The sequence below is a fragment of the Neoarius graeffei genome, chromosome 13 (genome assembly GCF_027579695.1).
Source record: "Neoarius graeffei isolate fNeoGra1 chromosome 13, fNeoGra1.pri, whole genome shotgun sequence".
Lineage (NCBI taxonomy): Eukaryota > Metazoa > Chordata > Actinopteri > Siluriformes > Ariidae > Neoarius > Neoarius graeffei.
Window position 1 is genome coordinate 42,616,799 of NC_083581.1, and position 19,850 is coordinate 42,636,648.

Below are 19,850 nucleotides of genomic sequence, written 5' to 3' on the forward strand. Positions count from 1 at the left end.
TTCACTCACGTGACTAAGTCATGTGATGCTGCCATTTTGGACGGCACGGCTCGAATCAGTTTGAACGCGAGGAAGGCGACAAACGAAAAACATAAAAAGAAAAAGGAGCGAGATGCAGAAAACACCTTCACTATCCAGCGACGTAGGGCATTTACAGGGCGAGCAGAGGGAGAGGTATTTGCAAAAATTGAGGTTAGCAGGCTTGGAGAACGACGTTTACCTGCTTCCACCAGGATTGTTCACTGACAGCTAAGATTTGTTCACATTTTCATTTACTTTCGGTCCTCAGGATAAACAAAATGTTATTAAATGTCATTGAAATAACTTCTTAGTCTGTTGAGACATGGCCCGTTATAAGTTGTTTTTTTTTTTTTTTTTCCTTTACTGTATTTACTAGTTTACTGAGCGCGCTCCGGGGCTGGCCGGGGCTAGCTAGCGCTCCGGGGCTGGCCGGGGCTAGCTAGCGCTCCGGGGCTGGCCGGGGCTAGCTAGCGCTCCGGGGCTGGCTGGCTCAGTAAACTAGTAAATACAGTAAAGGAAAAACTTGAGACTGAAAGGTTTTAACAGTCATCCAAATGACTGAATGTAAACGTTGCTACAGCAACATACTAGGTACTATGATGTTGACATTAGCTAGCTTGCCGTCCAAAATGGCGGACACCGGGGCGTCACGTGACCCTGTGACGTCAGGTGAAATACCTCAATATACAGATCCTACAGCGTTGATATCCGAATTGAGCAAACATTACTATATAAACTGTACCCAGTGCAAAAGTTTGAGCACGCACTCATTTTGTCCTGGGGTGTACAAACTTTTGCACCAATGTGAATGGTTTTTTGTTTTGTTCTTTTTTAATATAAAGTTTGTGTGTTCATACATAAAGGTTATTACTTCCACCAACTTTGTTGGAGAAGGTTATGTTTTCGGCTCTGTTTGTCTATTCCCAATGTAACTCAAAGTAGTGAATGGATTTTGATGAAATTTGGAGGAAAGATGAGCCATGGGCCAAGGAACAAATGATTACATTTTGATGCAAATGCAGATATGTATGCAGATCCAGAACATAACTAAATGAAGTAAATTTAGTGTACAGCTTTAGTATTACCCTAGGTTCAAGTGGATTTTTTTTTTTTTTTGGATGTGGCTTGGCGGAGGTCTGAACTTTACCAAGTGTCCTTCTAGTTTATATGGGGCAATGAAATATTTGAGAAATGTAAAGCAGGACATGGTGTTAATGGTACTTTACAGTTTGTTTTTTTTTTTTCTTTTTCTTATTTTTTATTAACTGTGTGTGTGTGAGAACCTCTCCAGGAGACAGAGTCAGACTTTGATAATTGTGCTGTGTGTATCGAGGGCTACAAACCTAATGATGTGGTGCGAATTCTCCCCTGTAGGTAAGGGCATGATAGTGAATGAACACACGTGTGTGTGTGTGTGTGTGTGTGTGTGTGTGTGTATGTATATATATATATATATATATATATATATATATATATATATATATATATATATATATATATAGTGGTGCTTGAAAGTTTGTGAACCCTTTAGAATTTTCTATATTTCTGAATAAATATGACTTAAAACATCATCAGATTTTCACACAAGTCCTAAAAGTAGATAAAGAGAACCCAGTTAAACAAATGAGACAAAAATATTATACTTGGTCATTTATCTACTGAGGAAAATAATCCAATATTACATATCTTTGAGTGGCAAAAGTATGTGAACCTCTCGGATTAGCAGTTAATTTGAAGGTGAAATTAGAGTCAGGTGTTTTCAATCAATTGGGATGGCAATCAGGTGTGAGTGGGCACCCTGTTTTATTTAAAGAACAGGGATCGATCAAAGTCTGATCTTCACAACACATGTTTGTGGAAATGTATCATGGCACGAACAAAGGAGGTTTCTGAGGACCTCAGAAAAAGCGTTGTTGATGCTCATCAGGCTGGAAAAGGTTACAAAACCATCTCTAAAGAGTTTGGACTCCACCAATCCACAGTCAGACAGATTGTGTACAAATGGAGGAAATTCAAGACCATTGTTACCCTCCCCAGGAGTGGTCGACCAACAATGATCACTCCAAGAGTAAGGCGTGTAATAGTCGGCGAGGTCACAAAGGACCCCAGGGTAACTTCTAAGCAACTGAAGGCCTCTTTCACATTGGCTAATGTTAATGTTCATGAGTCCACCATCAGGAGAACACTGAACAACAATGGTCTGCATGGCAGAGTTGCAAGGAGAAAGCCACTGCTCTCCAAAAAGAACATTGCTGCTTGTCTGCAGTTTGCTAAAGATCACATGGACAAGCCAGAAGGCTATTGGAAAAATGTTCTGTGGATGGATGAGACCAAAATAGAATTTTGGTTTAAATGAGAAGCATTATGTTTGCAGAAAGGAAACGACTGCATTACAGCATAAGAACCTTATCCCAGCTGTGAAACATGGTGGTGGTAGTATCATGGTTTGGGCCTGTTTTGCTGCATCTGGGCCAGGACGGCTTGCCATCATTGATGGAACAATGAATTCTGAATTATACCAGTGAATTCTAAAGGAAAATGTCAGGACATCTGTCCATGAACTGAATCTCAAGAGAAGGTGGGTCATGCAGCAAGACAACGACCCTAAGCACACAAGTCGTTCTACCAAAGAATGGTTAAAGAAGAATAAAGTGAATGTTTTGGAATGGCCAAGTCAAAGTCCTGACCTTAATCCAATCCAAATGTTGTGGAAGGACCTGAAGTGAGCAGTTCATGTGAGGAAACCCACCAACATCCCAGAGTTGAAGCTGTTTTGTTCAGAGGAATGGGCTAAAATTCCTCCAAGCCGGTGTGCAGGACTGATCAGCAGTTACCGCAAACGTTTAGTTGCAGTTATTGCTGCACAAGGGGGTCACACCAGATACTGAAAGCAAAGGTTCACATACTTTTGCCACTCACAGATATGTAATATTGGATCATTTTCCTCAATAAATAAACGACCAAGTATAATATTTTTGTCTCATTTGTTTAACTGGGTTCTCTTTATCTACTTTTCAGACTTGTGTGAAAATCTGATGATGTTTTAGGTCATATTTCTGCAGAAATATAGAAAATTCTAAAGGGTTCACAAACTTTCAAGCACCACTGTGCGTGTGTGTGTGTATATATATATATATATATATATATATATATATATATATATATATATATATATATATATATATAAAAAATACACACACAGTCTCATTCCTCTGTACTCCTGCAGGCATGTCTTCCATAAAGGCTGTGTTGATCCATGGCTGGTGGACCATCGCACGTGTCCTATGTGTAAAATGAATATCCTGAAAGCACTTGGACTCACGGTAGGGGTGCGTGTGCGCGCAGTTATTTTAAAATTTTAAAAAAATAAAAACTGTTTAGCCAGCGTAAATACAGGTTCTGCATTAATAACCCAAGAGGATGTGAGGAGAGAGAACTGGAGAGAGTGAGTGAGTGACTGGGAGAGATAAACAGGGAAAGATGGGGGGAGAGAGATACTGCAGGGTTTTTTTTTTTTTTTTTAACCCTTTCATGCTCACTTTGTAGGTTTAATGTTTCAAAAGGGAGACCCTGATGCTTCATCACCTCAGAGTCTATTGTAGTTGTGTGTTTGGTTACTATAGCAATGATTTTGTCATACAACCCCGATTCCAAAAAAGTTGGGACAAAGTACAAATTGTAAATAAAAACGGAATGCAATAATTTACAAATCTTAAAAATTGATATTGTATTCACAGTAGAACATAGACAACATATCAAATGTCGAAAGTGAGACATTTTGAAATTTCATGCCAAATATTGGCTCATTTGAAATTTCATGACAGCAACACATCTCAAAAAAGTTGGGACAGGGGCAATAAGAGGCTGAAAAAGTTAAAGGTACAAAAAAGGAACAGCTGGAGGAACAAATTGCAACTCATTAGGTCAATTGGCAATAGGTCATTAACATGACTGGGTATAATAGTAGAGCAGATAAGCAGATGAATCGTGCACAAGATGATAAAAGGATGAAACTTTCAGGGTTTGTTCTTGAGAGCATAATTAATTTAAGATCTGGAGGCGCTCTCAGTTTGACCTTGGAGGTCAATTAGAGGTCATTGAGGTCATCAATAGGACATTTCTATGCATGAGAGCTGAAATGGGTGTGTTTTTGGGAGCAATTTTGCTAAAAATGTACAGTAAGTATAAATATGCATGTATTAAGGCATAATCAAGTAAATAAACAAATAGATATACACCCATAGAGGTAAATGAATGAAATAAACAAACGTAATGATAACGTAAAATTGGGAAATGGCAGGTGAACTGTAACTGATGGATACCCAGGTAAACTACATAAATTTAATCATTATTTTTTATCATATATATAATATATATTCAAATCATGACTTAAACTTTCATTGCCATATCAAGGGAGGGGGATCTGGACAACTTTTTCAGCCATGAGAACCAGCCAGTACCACCATCCTTATCTCAAGGTGGCGCACTGAGACAGGGTACAAAATCTGATCTTGTACATTGTCTGATGTCTGTGGATGATGGTGTGTCTGAAACAACTATTGGTCATGTAGATGCTGTCGTCATTGATGGTGCTGCAGCTGTGCACATGTTGAAACCAGGTACCGTTAAAACATTCCAAGACTATGCAGACAATGTTTTTGTACCATATATAACATCGCAGTTGAAAGATACAAAACGTGTTGACATTGTTTGGGATGTTTACCAAACAAACAGCTTGAAAGCTATAGTCCGACAGATGAGGGGGAAAGGGACAAGAAGGAGAATGGAACCATGTACACACATATACCAAGAAACTGGAAGGATTTCTTATCTGTTAGTGAAAACAAAACAGAATTGTTCCACTTTCTTTCTGTTCAAATTGCTGCCATGGCATTAGCTCCTGGCAAAGAAGTATATGCCACAAACGAAAAAAATGTCCTCAGCTCTCCTGTTGACTGTGATGTAAGTAATTTGGTTCCATGCACTCGAGGAGGCAGACACAAGGCTATTCCTTCATGTGGCAGATGCTGCTAAAAAGGGACTTAAGAATGTGTTAGTTAGAACAGTGGATTCAGATGTGGTCATCTTGGCAGTAGCTGCATTTCAGAAAGTTGACCTTGAAGAAATGTGGATAGCCTTTGGAACTGGTCGCACTTTCTGCTATATTGGCATCCACAAGGTGGTTGCTGCTCTTGGTCCTTCCACCAGCGATGCTTTGCTCGCATTTCATTCTTTCACTGGCTGTGATACAACATCAGCATTCTGTGGCCGTGGTAAAAAGACTGCTTGGGACACGTGGCTTGTGTACCCAGAAGTCACGGAGGCTTTTCACGAAATGTTGCAAATGCCACAAGAACTGAGTGACCTGTCTTTGTCACAGCTGGAACGCTTTGTTGTTCTCATTTATGACAGAACAAGTGCATGTGTAGGTGTCAATGAGGCATGGAAACATCTTTTCACACGAAAGTCAAGATCGGTGGAAAACATCCCCCCTACACAAGCTGCTTTGAGACAACACATCAAACGAGCCATGTATCAGGCTCATGTATGGAACCTTGCCTTGGTTATTAGGCCCCAGTTGCCAAGTCCTTCAGACTGAGGATGGGTTAACAATGACGATGGATGGCAGCCACTTTGGACAACACTACCTGAGGCCTCACAGTCGTGCTATGAGCTTTTGCATTGTGGTTGCAAAAAGGGCTGTTGTAGTCACTGCAAATGCAAAAAGGCAGAATTGAAGTGTACTGCCCTTTGTGCATGTTCTGGAGACTGCAATGATTAGAATACTCACATTAGGTCTGTATCACTTGTATCACTCATTTGGAAGTCATTTTACAATTACAAAGTATATACTGCTTGGCAGTATGCTACAAAATCATAAAAGTTGTTGAAATTGACATAACACATCATATATTTTAGAGTGACCCTCATCTTAACCTTGACTTCTAAGTGTAATATCACTATAAATGGACCCTCATGACCTAGAAAAATGGAAATCCACATGTAATTACAATTTTTGTCACACTTGTATGATAAAATGCCCCAATTTTTAATCCTGCCCATTGAAATTGCACATAAGGGTCGATGACCTCTAAATGACCTCCAAGGTCAAACTGAGAGCACCTCCAGATCTTAAATTAATTGTTATGCCCTGGAGAACAAACCCTGAAAGTTTCATGCTTTTATCATGTTGTGCACAATTCTTATGTTTATAGGGCCTTAACAGCTCTACTATAAAAAGAGCATCTTGGAGTGACAGCGGCTCTCAGAAGTAAAGATGGGAAGAGGATCACCAATCCCCCTAATTCTGCACCGACAAATAGTGGAGCAATATCAGAAAGGAGTTCGACAGTGTAAAATTGCAAAGAGTTTGAACATATCATCTACAGTGCAGAATATCATCAAAAGATTCAGAGAATCTGGAAGAATCTCTGTGCGTAAGGGTCAAGGCCGGAAAACCATACTGGGTGCCCGTGATCTTCGGGCCCTTAGACGGCACTGCGTCACATACAGGCATGCTTCTGTATTGGAAATCACAAAATGGGCTCAGGAATATTTCCAGAGAACATTATCTGTGAACACAATTCACTGTGCCATCCGCCGTTGCCAGCTAAAACTCTATAGTTCAAAGAAGAAGCCGTATCTAAACATGATCCAGAAGCGCAGACGTCTTCTCTGGGCCAAGGCTCATTTAAAATGGACTGTGGCAAAGTGGAAAACTGTTCTATGGTCAGACGCATCAAAATGTGAAGTCCCTTATGGAAATCAGGGACGCCGTGTCATTCGGACTAAAGAGGAGAAGGACGACCCAAGTTGTTATCAGCGCTCAGTTCAGAAGCCTGCATCTCTGATGGTATGGGGTTGCATTAGTGCGTGTGGCATGGGCAGCTTACACATCTGGAAAGACACCATCAATGCTGAAAGGTATATCCAGGTTCTAGAGCAACATATGCTCACATCCAGACGACGTCTCTTTCAGGGAAGACCTTGCATTTTCCAACATGACCATGCCAAACCACATACTGCATCAATTACAGCATCATGGCTGCGTAGAAGAAGGGTCCGGGTACTGAACTGGCCAGCCTGCAGTCCAGATCTTTCACCCATAGAAAACATTTGGTGCATCATAAAACGGAAAATATGACAAAGACCTAAGACAGTTGAGCAACTAGAATCCTACATTAGACAAGAATGGGTTAACATTCCTATCCCTAAACTTGAGCAACTTGTCTCCTCAGTCCCCAGACGTTTACAGACTGTTGTAAAGAGAAAAGGGGATGTCTCACAGTGGTAAACATGGCCTTGTCCCAACTTTTTTGAGATGTGGTGTTGTCATGAAATTTAAAATCTCCTAATTTTTCTCTTTAAATGATACATTTTCTCAGTTTAAACATTTGATATGTCATCTATGTTCTATTCTGAATAAAATATGGAATTTTGAAACTTCCACATCATTGCATTCCGTTTTTATTTACAATTTGTACTTTGTCCCAACTTTTTTGGAATCGGGGTTGTGTGTGTGATATATATAATATAAATAAAATAAACAAGATGAAGCCACACCTTCTATATATAAAATAAAAAAACAAGATGAAGCCACACCTTCAGCACAGATTTATGTCACAAATTTAATCCAAGTATTCGTTTAAAAATGTGTACAATACAGTGAGTTCACGGGGTCTTTTAAAATGTTTTAAAAGGTAATACATCAATTTCGCAAAAATTAAGACTTTTATAATGTATTACTGACTGCTCTCAGTTTGACAAAGCTATGTAAAGGTCACTTTACAGGTTATAAACTAACAAGCATAATGCGGAAATGCAAGTTAAACTTAAAGTGCACCTACATTGTGGTGATGTTTCTGTAACATTTATGGTAGGAGTCTCCAGTGTCGGTCGATTTTTACAGTCAGAGGTAAAGCTGTAACGTTAAATTTTCCGGCATCTTCAGGAGTTTACACTTTTTTTGTGATTCCTTGGTAACATGGGAAGCTGTGGGTTTTTTGTTTTATTAAGTTTGAGAGCCTGGTGAGCAAACTGTTTATAGATTAAGAAAAGTATGTGTGTAACTATATATAGTGTGATAATGAATCGTGATACAAATTTGAGGATTTGATTCAATTAAATAAAAATTGAACCATGATTATCAGGCTGTGCAATCTGAGTATTTCCTAGCTGTAATTGTGTTGTTTAGACAGCAGAGTATACATAATGTACAGTAAAGAAATAATGTAAAATATCGGGAATACATATGACTTCACCTTAGGTGGAAGTAACACAGCACAAATGGTACCAAAAAAAAACCACACAAACCGATCTAAAAAGGGAAAGAGCTGTTGTGATTGTACAAATAGACTTCACAAGAAATCAGAGTTCTCTTTTACAGACTACTGAATACAACAGAAAAATGTTCATAAATGTGAGGTAGTAAATGTTCATAAAATTTGAATAAAAAATGTTTCACTTTAAATAATATTTTGGTTAATAAGCTATTTTACTCCAATGTTTACAAATTTGGGTAAATAGTGTTGGTTATTAAGAGAGAATATATTTTTTTTAATTTAACAAAAGGAATATTTAAGATGAAGAACAGGAAAATAAATGTTGCATTTTTGGTAATTTTCTTCATTTAAAAAAATTGACTTTTTTTTTTTCCCAAAAAATAAAAAATTTAGGAAAATCAAATCATGAACCCAGTATCGTGAATTGGGTTCATTGTAACATGTCTAATGTGTCCCTTAATTATTAAAAAATATTATTATTATTATTGGCAAGTTGCTATAATATAAAACACGCCTGAGGAATAGGACACTCTCTCTATCTGGTGTGTGTGTTTTCAACACTGTCAGTCGAGTGCAGAGTGCCTGGAGGAGCTCCCTCTGGACTACGAGCTGGCTGTTGGGGGTGTGGCCCTGAATGCCATGTTGATGAGCGATGATGTCCTGGCTGGTGACATCACAGGGGGGCGTGACCTTGGGGTGAGGATGGTGGGTCTCCCTCAGGTCTTCCTGGACTCGGAGCCCATCACAGAGGACACCTTACTGACTGAGCAGAGTGAGTTATGGGAGTTTTAGCACTAGTTTTGGGGTCCTCATTGTTTGCGATGTTTATAATGAACATTTTAATTGCTTGGTATTTTTGTAATAAACCAGGTTGTTCATTCTTGTTTTACAACAGGCATGCATGAAAGTTATAGATCACTGTAAAATTAGCACCAAGAATGTCTTTTAAAAATTAGATTCTTGCTAGCAAATACAATTATTAGAATTGGTATTATCGTACTTGTAGAGCTCAGACAAACGCAAGCTACTCAAAGTGATTTGAGATGTTAGTTATTGCTAGCCAACAACAAAAATTTGTGTTATTTGTATACACACTGTATATATAGTGTGTTTAGAATCAAGTAACAATTCGTGCTCACTGATAAACAAAATTAAAGATGGCATTTTTTTTTTTACTCTATAGCCTACTGTAACAACTGTAGTTATCTGCAGTAGCTAGATATGCTAATGTTAGTAAGAGAGCGCAGTTACTTTTCAGTGGATAAAATAGTTTAGCTAAAATATAGTATGTTCAGGTGTAACTAATGTAGCTTCAGCTAACAAACGAAAATAAAATAGCATGAATGCTAATTTATTCAGCTTAGCTAAAGTAATAAAAAAGCAAAATAACATGAATCAAAATTTGCATAATGTTTTGAGTTGTATCCTGGATTAAATAGTTTTTACTGAGAAAGATAATCAGGAAAGTAATGAGATTAGCATAGCAAATGAGAGATTAGCTTGTCTACAGTGTCGACTTTAATCTGTTCAGGTGAACTTCAGCCAATAGTGAGCAGCGGTTCAGAAGCATCGCTCACTGCAGGGGTAGAGGAATATGATATGGACACACCCACAGACAGCACGAAATGCCGACTGGGCAGCAGCCTTGGCCACTCAAATCATGGATGCGCAGAGTGAGTCGCGGAGTAGCCATGGCGACAGGTGACGCTGACTGAGCTTCCAGTGGAATCTCCTAGCCGATGACATCACACTATGACATCACTGCCTGCTGTATTCCTACCCTTTACTCTGTGTGTCGGTGTTTGAAGAGGAGACACACCAGTTCCTCTTTCTCTGTTGATGTACTTCAGAGTGTATGTTCGAGTCCCGTATATTCCGGATTATAAAACAATTTAACTGCGTATCAGGTGCTGGGGTGGATCATTTCACAATTATCATGTTGCAGGATTATAACTTGCCACACTGTGGCTGAGTTCTCAACACGACATTCAGCTTCGTACATGAAACATGTACACAGCAGCCATCACTAGAATACACCGAGACTATTCATTCAGCATTGATGCGAGCTGAGTGCTTTTATATTAAATATGCAAGGAAGATATTGAATAGTTTTATTTTACTGAGCTAGTCAAACTGTTAAATTTTGGGGAAAAAAAAAAAAAACACTGGTTATCTTTTTATTAGCATTATCCAAGTTGCGTTATTGATGTATATTGCTTTAGCTGAAAACTTAAGTGTTGCCCAAGGTGGAGTCATTCTTGGATTTAGCAATGTTTAGCTGCTGCTATGAGGCTGCTCAGTGTAACACTGGGGTATTCACTTGCTTATTCTGTTAAGAAAAAGATTTTTGGTAGCTTAGAACCTTGAGAGCTCTATGGATAAACACTGAACAGCCAACTCCTCTGCTAGCTATTCAGCTTTAACTAATGCACACCAATGACCACCTCTTGTAACAGCAAACTAACATAAGCTAGTTGGCTTTAATTTTTATGAAAGTTTGCATTTTTCTTTGTCGTTTTTTCCCCTCACTTTATTTCTGTCAGGTGTATACTGTATGTGTGATATATGACCTTTGTCTAAGAGGCTTAGCTGACAGCTAATCGAACAGAAAATGTGGTGACAGGATAGACCAGCTCCATTAGCTTAGCTAAGTTTACAAAAAAAAAATACAATTGGATTTTGGAAATGGCAATGCTAATGTAACTAATCCGAATCCAGCTAGTTTTTCACTGGATAAATTGAAGTACAAAGATGTAAAATCACTACAGGCTTCCTTCTTTTCGTCATATTCCTATTAGCTTTGCTAATAAACATTTAGCATAAATCTCACCTTAACTTCCACAAGTTAGCTTGAGAGAGATACTGTTACTATTTATTAACTCTAGTTTAGCTAAGCTTCTATATAGGTCATGTGACATTTATGGGTTTTATACTAGTGAATTGACTGTTTTTAAAAATGAGATTTCAGCAACTTGAACAGTACGTAGCTCAGCAGGAGGAACACTACACCCTTCACATGTTTTATAGTCCGGAAAATGCGCTACACTAGTTAGGTTTCAGCAGACAATCTGCTTTTGTTGCCTTCAAGTCCTCCTCAGCTGTTTGTACTTCACGATTTTGAAGTCGTTAAGTATGATGCAGAGCATGTTCAGGTGGTTGTGGGCCAAAACAAAATGGTTGCCCTGATTTTTATTGTTCTGTTAGATGAGAGGGTGAATATATTTTTGCGCCAATGCAACAAAATGAACAACGTTAGCTGAATAGCGTTTTTATACAGTTTAGTAGTATTCAAACAGGATTAGTTTTCCAGATAGAGGTCTGTTATGTAACATTCCCAGAGGACGATTGTTGTAATTCTGGTCAATTTGTACAGAATAAATAATCTGTATAAATCACAGATGGGCGCATCTTCACCACACATGCTCATACACTCAAGTCCAGGTGTGCTACATGCCTTATGTATTATAAGTGCTTGTTGTAGGGGGCATGGCCGTGCACATCGCGCTTGTCTGTTAATAGGTCACATGACCATTCTATGTCTGTAAGATGGCCCTGTGATAGGAACTTCCTGCTTCTCTTTATTGTTTTGGAGACGATAGAAGAGAGCGAACATTCCCTGGAGGGTCTTTTTTTTATTATTATTTTTTTTTAACTTATTGCTTTCTAGTAGTAATTGTTACCCTACCCATATCTGTAAAACTAATCCAGTCCAAAAAAAAAAGCAGCTGTATCCATGTCTACATCTACTTTTCTTCAAATCTGATGTAATGTCAAATTGTTTTATTGAGACGCTCACAACTCAACTTTTTTTTCTGTAGAAAAAAAAAAATCCAAGGCTGATCTCGTAATTCCAACATTTCCGTCAGGACCTGAAGGCCGCACTCATTCTGCTCGACAATCAATTTGTTTGTCTGATTCCTACATGGACTTACCTTCCATTCCATCTTCTCCCAAACTGAGTGGATTGAGGAGGGGAAAACCTCTCCACGATGTTTTAACACAGGAAAAAAAAAGCATTATTTTTATTTTTCTATCAAAGTGCATTTTGAAGTGTGGGAGAGTGCAGTGTTCAAGGATTGAAGTGGCCACAAAAGAAGAAGGGGGGGGGGAAGGAAAAAAAGCAAACTAGTGACTGGAGAGCTCTTTGCTTCTGTGAGATTTCTTTGTCTTTCCAGAAAGTGCTCTTGACCTTTGCAGACCACTGCATTTCATACGCCTAGAGCATGATGGCAAGCCTTTGCACATGTTTGTATGCGAGTGGATTCCATTGAACTTTGTAACTTTTTCTTCTGCACGATGATTTTATTGTATATTGTAAATAGAAACATTTTGTCAAACAGATTCTCCTTTTTTTCCTCTTTATTCTCTAGTTTTGTGCACTTTAACTGATTTGAAGTTTAATTTCATTTGATGACACACACACACACGCGCACCCTCTTTGGAGAATATCCTTGAACAAATCACACAGTTTCTGCTCTTTTCTGGTGAATATTTTGCACGTGGGTTAGACTGTGAATTGAATATGAATAAATTTTGTGAGTTTTCAGTAAAGCTTTTCATTCCCACTGAAATACCATCACAGTTATTTAGGTATTGATACGGATTCACTACACTGCCTTTACATACATCAAACACACAAGAAGAAAAAGATAACATCTTGGCGGGGGTGACGCAGCAGCAGTAAAGACTGGCATGTAGAAAAACAATGTAAAGTCATGATCATAATGTTGATGAAAAGGACTGGGGGTGAGGTTTTCTGCCTCGATAGGACACCGTGGAGAAAACACCTACTGGCAGGAAGGCACTGCAGACAAAAATGAAAGAAAACACAACTTTATTCATCCCACACTTGTGAAATTCCTCTCTGCATTTAACCCATCTGAAGCAGTGGACACACACGTGAGCAATGAGCACACACACATACCCAGAGCAGTGGGCAGCCATGCTAACAGCGTCCGAGGAGCAGTAGGGAGTTAGGTGCCTCACTCAAGGGCACCTCAGCCCAAGGCCATCCCATATTAACCTAACCGCATGTCTTTGGACTGGGGGGGACCGGAGCACCCAGAGGAAACCCACACAGACATGGGGAGAACATGCAAACTCCACACAGAAAGGCCCCCGCCAGCCGCTGGGCTTGAACCCAGAACCTTCTTGCTGTGAGGCGACCATGCTAACCACTTACACCACCATGCTGCCCAGTGTGAAGTTCAGTCAAAATTGAATAATCCAGTTAAATAGAAACCCTCCATCACAATTTTACAGGTGTGGGTCCGGATAGGATGGCATTGGACTTACAATCGATAAGTTATTGAGAATTAAAAATTTTACAGCGTTTTCTGGGGCAGCTTTTAGCCTTGGTGGTTGAATATCAAACCACCATGTACTGAACACAGAAGTGCACTACACTGGGTGTACAAACCATTAGCTTATAGACTGTACTGCACTTGTCTAGGGAGCACAGTGCAATTTGGAACTCAGCCATGTGCATGCACACGGGGTGAGATTGAGAGTCAGAGAAAAGTAATTAGTGTGCTTGCTCAAGCACACAGCAGCCGAAGGTAAGCACACTATTGTTCTTAAGTTTACTTATTCTGCCTTATTCCGACACGTTTTTTTGGATCCACTACTCCTCCTAGGGCGTTCGAGATAGAGACACCGTTCCAACTCTGAGACATCTGGGCCAAAGTGGTGTAGTGTGCTTGTATACAGCTTTTGGATCAACGTGCCTGTTCTCTTGTTCTTGTCATTTTTTCTTTTGTTTTTTTCCCATAGAGAATGAATAGGGCTCATGAATCAAATCGTCCTACTCGGACACGCTCCATCGCAGATGCACCAAACCTCATGTGATAATTCAGGCCAACTCCCCTGACACATACATGCAATCGGTTCTGACCCGCATTCATATTTTTCCTTTCTTTTTGCTCATCCCTTTTTCCTCCATAGGCTTGCATTGATTTTTGGCCCCATTGAGAATGAATGGTGTTTCAGGAGAAAAACTTTCACTCTCCATCAGTTTTTTTAACCAAGTGACCAAACTTCAAGAAACTTCACTTGATGCCTCAGGCCAAGTCCCCGCACAGATCCATCCCCTCATCTGAGACCTGCATTCGTCTTTTCCTTGGTTTTCATGCATCTCTTTATACCTCCATAGGCTTCCATTGATTTTTGGCCCCATTCAAATGACTGGAGTTTTGCTCAGTAACACTTCACCACACATCCACCAAACTTCATACGGCACCTCAGGCCAAATCACCCATCACACACACGATATCGGTTCTGACCCACACTCATCTTTGTCTTGCCTTTCATCTGTCCATTTTTTCTCCATTTTGCCGCTAATCAATGGAAGCTTGACTGAGTCATTCCTCACTTCCCCCATAAGTGATGATGCATTTGGCAAGGATCTGCTCATTTGAGACTTTGATAGCAAATCAACTTCAACTCAATGGCCACTTTATTAGGAATACTTACACGCACATACGATATCAATTAGCATATAAGCATTCACGTGTTACCATGCTAGCTGTTAGCATGTTACCCATTACGATATCATGCCTGCTGTTAGCTCGTGAGTTGTTAGCATGTTCACCATTAGCATGTTATCATGAGAGCTGTTAACATGTTAAGATTAGCATGGTAGCATGCAGAGTTCGCCTGAGCATGTTATCATGCTAACTGTTAGCTGTTAGCATGTCACCCTCAGCGTGTTAGCATGCTAAAAGTTAACATACTATCCATTAGCCTGTTAGCATGATAGCTGTCAGCATATTAGCCTTAAAGTGTTAGAATTTTAACAAATAGCATGTTACTCATTAGCATGTTAGAATGCTAGCTGTTAGCATGTTATCTATTAGCATGTTAGCATTAACATGTTAACATGCTAGCTTTTAGCATGTTAGTATGTTAACTGTTAGCATGCTAATTGTTAGCATGTTGGCATGCTAGCTTTTAGCATGATAGCTGTTCTGCTACAGCTCAGCAAGCATACTTTGCAAATGCAGTCTAGTTAATAATATTCCCTGAAATGCTTTTGTAAATTGAGTTTTTTTTCCTCACGCCGCTCACTCTGATTGGCTAACATCCAATTCTGTCATCCGCACCCACACATTCCGTTAGCCAACCAGAGTGAAGCTATTTACATATTTAAATTTGAATGCACACCACCAAAATCAGCCTGTTTTAACCTACAAAGGTTTTTATACCACGCTAACACAGCATGGAAAAAAAGAACCAATGTCTTTTTCAATGAAAAAAAAAAAAGTCACAAACTTTGCAAAAACATCTTAGGGAATAATACCAAACAATTGAACGGGGGTGAACCTTGAACCTTCACTGACAATTGAAAGGGGGTGTAATATGTTTCTTTTAAGTTTTCCAACATTTGACTGTTCGAGACTCCGTCACACTCACCTGCTGGAGTTCACCGCATGAAGGGATATGAGGAGCTGAGGAACAAAACACACGTACGATTAGGAATTAAGGTCTTGTACACTAAAATATGACTTTAATTACTGTTTTTAAAAGTCTAAACCAGTGTTTCCCAACCACTGTGCCGCGGCACATTAGTGTGCCGTGAGAGATCATCAGGTGTACTGTGGGACATTATCCAATTTCACTTAATTGTTCCGAAAATTATTTATTTACTGCAAATAACTTGTCTTCGTTCGTCTATGCCAGCTACATATAGTGACCAGCAGTACAATTAAATACTCTTCCAATAGATGGCAGCAGGTAGCTAATCAACCTGTGTATCTACCTGTTGCCATTCAAACAATAGAATTAGTAATGCTTCGGGTGTGACAGCGGTGATAGCGATAGCAGGGTTGAGAGTTTTCCGCTTTTCGGCGGATTTCCGCTTTTTCTGAGTAAAAATCAACCTTTTTATATTATGCCAAATCCGTTGAGATTTTTTTTTCATTTATTGAGGGGGGTTGGGGTATGTTCTTTCGTGATACTCAAGCGTAATTCATTCCTACGACGATGTTACATGTTTACATTTTCTCCATCTTTAGTCTCGCTAAGTCTCGTGGTAGAATACGTGTTATCTACAATAATTGGCCAAAACATCGCTGGCGAGAGCATGATAGCCAATCATAACAGTTCTTACAAAAGAGAGGACTGACCAGCTTTTGTCTTTGGGCAAAAAGCTGAAGAAGAAGTCGAAATGATCAAATGAAAACGAGAAGTGACTGTGAACTATAAATAATTGTATAAAGTGTACATAGACATTATCCCGTAAACTTAGCATTCGTTTGATTTAATACATTGAACATGTATATGATAGTCATTAAATCTGAATTAATGCTGACAGTTTTGAAAACTTAAATGTTTCAAAAGACTTCTTGAAGAAATCATATGCAACTAATGAGGACATAGGGAGAAAAGGTCAGTCACCCTAAGAAATCTTATTTAATATATGAACATTTTGATAATTAATAGAACTTAAGTTTAATGTGAATTTAGTTAGTCATTTTTGTTGATCATAAATTATAACCATACCCTTGAATGTAGAATGTGATTTTATTTTGAATTCAAACAATACTCCTATTGATTTGAAACATATTTTCATGTAAATATATAAAAAAGACAACAGATTATTTTTTTTTATCTACTACAGCTCAGATTGCAGGAAAAGTGGTTTGTAAGGCCTTATTTTTCAAAATTTTCCAGGGGGTATCCCCCCCCTTTGGCTTTGGCTTTATATATATAATATTACATTTTTGTGATATTTTTGTTTGGTGGTGTGCCGTGGGATTTTTCGAATGTAAAATATGTGCCGTGGCTCAAGAAAGGTTGGGAAACACTGGTCTAAACTGACCTCTGCAGAGTGATATTTTATAGTATTTGTTTAATCATTATTGACTAAAACCAAGAGATCCAACTCACCTCTTGGTTTCACTGCGAGCTTCAGCAAACTTGTGTCTGGTCATGAAGCTAGCGAGAGCATCAGCCACCTACAAATAACAGAAAAAAAACATCATGCATAACATCCCTTTGTAAATAATGGTAGTAGGGATTAATTTAACATGAGAAATAATGCCTATTAATTTTATTTTCTTAATTTTTATGTATTTTTTATTTTATTTGTCTTGGGGTGAAGGGAAGGTGTGCTTTTGGAGTGGGTTTTATTGCTCATTGTTTAATAATGTATGAAATAAGGATAATTATTTTTAAACATAAAGGTTTATTTATGTCACTAGTTAATTATACTGACAACAAACTAGAGTTGTAATAACTAAATATGGAGGAAAAAATGGCAAAAATAAAGTTTTGGTGATAAATGTAAACACATTTATTCAACATTTACTTCAGTGTTTTTCTGCAGCTATGAAGCTAATGTGGCTAACAGGAACACAGTAGAAGTCATTAAAAATCTTGCTCAAATTGTCATATTTGCTTCTTTTTTTTTAATGAACAATATTTTCATTTGTGGAACTTTAAAGCTGAAAGGAGTGACGCAGAACCATGGCCTCACTTTTTGTTTATAAATGCCTTGAGACCTCAAGAATGGCATAGGAATAGTTTTAAGCGTTAACAATAAATCTAATATAGTAATTTTACAATTAAAATGATTCATATAGGTAGTGGTCTGAGTGAATGACCTTGACGTCCATAACGTCACCGCAGGAAGGCTATCGGTCTCATCACCATTTTGGCTATACTAAAAGACAGAACTGACTGCAACTTCGAGCTTCCATTTTGAGCTAATTTATCACCATGCCACGTAGAAGTGTTGCTGGCGGGTGCAGCAACATGACAGGAGGTGGATTTACGTTGCATTCATGGCCCAAGAATGTTCAAACTGCAAAGATTTGGACGCATTTTGCAAGAAGTTCACGGGCACATTGGGCACCTACGAAGTGGTCTCTCCCCTGCTCTGCACATTTTACTGAAGACTTGTATGAGACCTCTGATCTGTTGAGGAGCGTTGGCTATAAGCCCGTATTGAAAGAGGGTGCAGTACCAACAATTAAAGGAAAAGAAAACTATAAGAAAAGGAAAGTAAGTTCAGTTGCACCAGTTCTCCCAGAGTGTGAGCCGAGAGTTGTTGCTAAAACCCGGGATGGAACGTGATGGGACGTGACCTCCCCACGGTTGTTGGTAAAATTGGTGACGTCCCGTCCTGGGTTTTAGTAATTGCCTGAGCCGAGCAGTAATGGCAGAGTACTCAGTATGGAGAAAATGGAGAATGAGTGGACCAGCCATCTGATTTCTCCACTGGATATGCTCGCCTCAGCAGCAATATCTTGCCCTTATGTGGAAGAAGCGAATGAGTGGAGAACTGAACGAACAACTGAAAGTCAGATTGTTTCAAAACAATTGGCCACAAGATCGGCCTTCAAGAAGCGAGAACACAGATGGGTAAGCTCCAACTCTCAATTTGGATACAAAATAACACTACTCGTTTACCTGCATTTAGATTAATATGTACTTGTATTACATAAGTATTAATACAATACTTGCATTGTGTATTTAAGTTACCGGTATAAGATTATTTAATTGGCTTCAGAATGCGATTGTCTCAGTTCATCTGATTATTTAATTAACCTTTTATGTTTTATCAGTGAAAATGCATGCATGTACATGTATGTTGCATAAGTTATAACACCCATCCTGTTTTAATGAGAGTCAACCCACAGTCAGTGAAGTCAAATCAGTCTTAGTTGAGCAAGTCGGTAACGGTATTTCTTACTTTCACCATAAATTTTTATTTATATGACTTTGGTCTATAGCTGTCAAAGGCCTCGGCTTTAAAACCGGTTCCCGCTGTGACGTCACGCACTCAGGGCTGGCTGGCTCAGCGGGGCAGCTCGAACGCCAACTTTGCGGTCGATTTGAACTCTCAAAAATATATATATTTTTTATTCCCATTTACGCAGCATACAAGAGTCAAGGATGGAGATACTATCCACTCAGAAATGTATTTAAAAATAAAAGTTCTGCGTATCTCCTTTAAGATGGACATCAAGCTGGGGTGATTTCAAAATGGCTGCCGTTGTAACTTTGAGGAGTTCAGCTACTGGTGATGTTTTATTCATTTGGGAAAAACTAAAGAAGCAAACTCTGGACACAAAATGTAGCTTTGGTTGATTACTACTTTGGGGTGAAAAAAATGAACAAATGTACTTTTTTCTTTAATTCATTCTGTATGGTACTAATTTGGGCGGCACGGTGGTGTAGTGGTTAGCGCTGTCGCCTCACAGCAAGAAGGTCCTGGGTTCGAGCCCCGTGGCCGGCGAGGGCCTTTCTGTGTGGAGTTTGCATGTTCTCCCCGTGTCCGCGTGGGTTTCCTCCGGGTGCTCCGGTTTCCCCCACAGTCCAAAGACATGCAGGTTAGGTTGACTGGTGACTCTAAATTGACCGTAGGTGTGAATGTGAGTGTGAATGGTTGTCTGTGTCTATGTGTCAGCCCTGTGATGACCTGGCGACTTGTCCAGGGTGTACTCCGCCTTTCGCCCGTAGTCAGCTGGGATAGGCTCCAGCTTGCCTGCGACCCTGTAGAAGGATAAAGCGGCTAGAGATAATGAATGAGATGAGATGGTACTA

The 19,850-nt window shown here is 39.1% G+C and overlaps 2 protein-coding genes across 4 annotated transcripts in view; one reads left to right on the forward strand and one right to left on the reverse strand.

The window, feature by feature from the left end:
• The window catches only part of rnf150b (ring finger protein 150b), a 25,676-nt gene extending 13,032 nt beyond the window's left edge, over positions 1-12,644 (forward strand). Inside the window, exons 4-7 of one of the 3 annotated variants that reach the window (XM_060937763.1) lie at positions 1,313-1,395; positions 3,248-3,350; positions 8,871-9,075; positions 9,835-12,644. In XM_060937763.1, coding sequence (XP_060793746.1) covers positions 1,313-1,395; positions 3,248-3,350; positions 8,871-9,075; positions 9,835-9,980 — 537 coding nt within the window. In that variant the 3' untranslated portion in view covers positions 9,981-12,644. The remainder of the gene's footprint in view (positions 1-1,312; positions 1,396-3,247; positions 3,351-8,870; positions 9,076-9,834) is intronic. The other 2 variants (XM_060937764.1, XM_060937765.1) reach the window with 2 other exon arrangements.
• Positions 12,598-19,850, reverse strand: part of LOC132895915 (protein phosphatase methylesterase 1-like) — a gene marked incomplete at its 5' end in the record, with an annotated part of 23,741 nt that continues 16,488 nt past the window's right edge. The window contains 3 exons of the mRNA XM_060936658.1: positions 12,598-13,107; positions 15,714-15,748; positions 17,190-17,257. Of these exons, the coding sequence (XP_060792641.1) occupies positions 15,724-15,748; positions 17,190-17,257 (93 nt within the window). The remainder of the gene's footprint in view (positions 13,108-15,713; positions 15,749-17,189; positions 17,258-19,850) is intronic.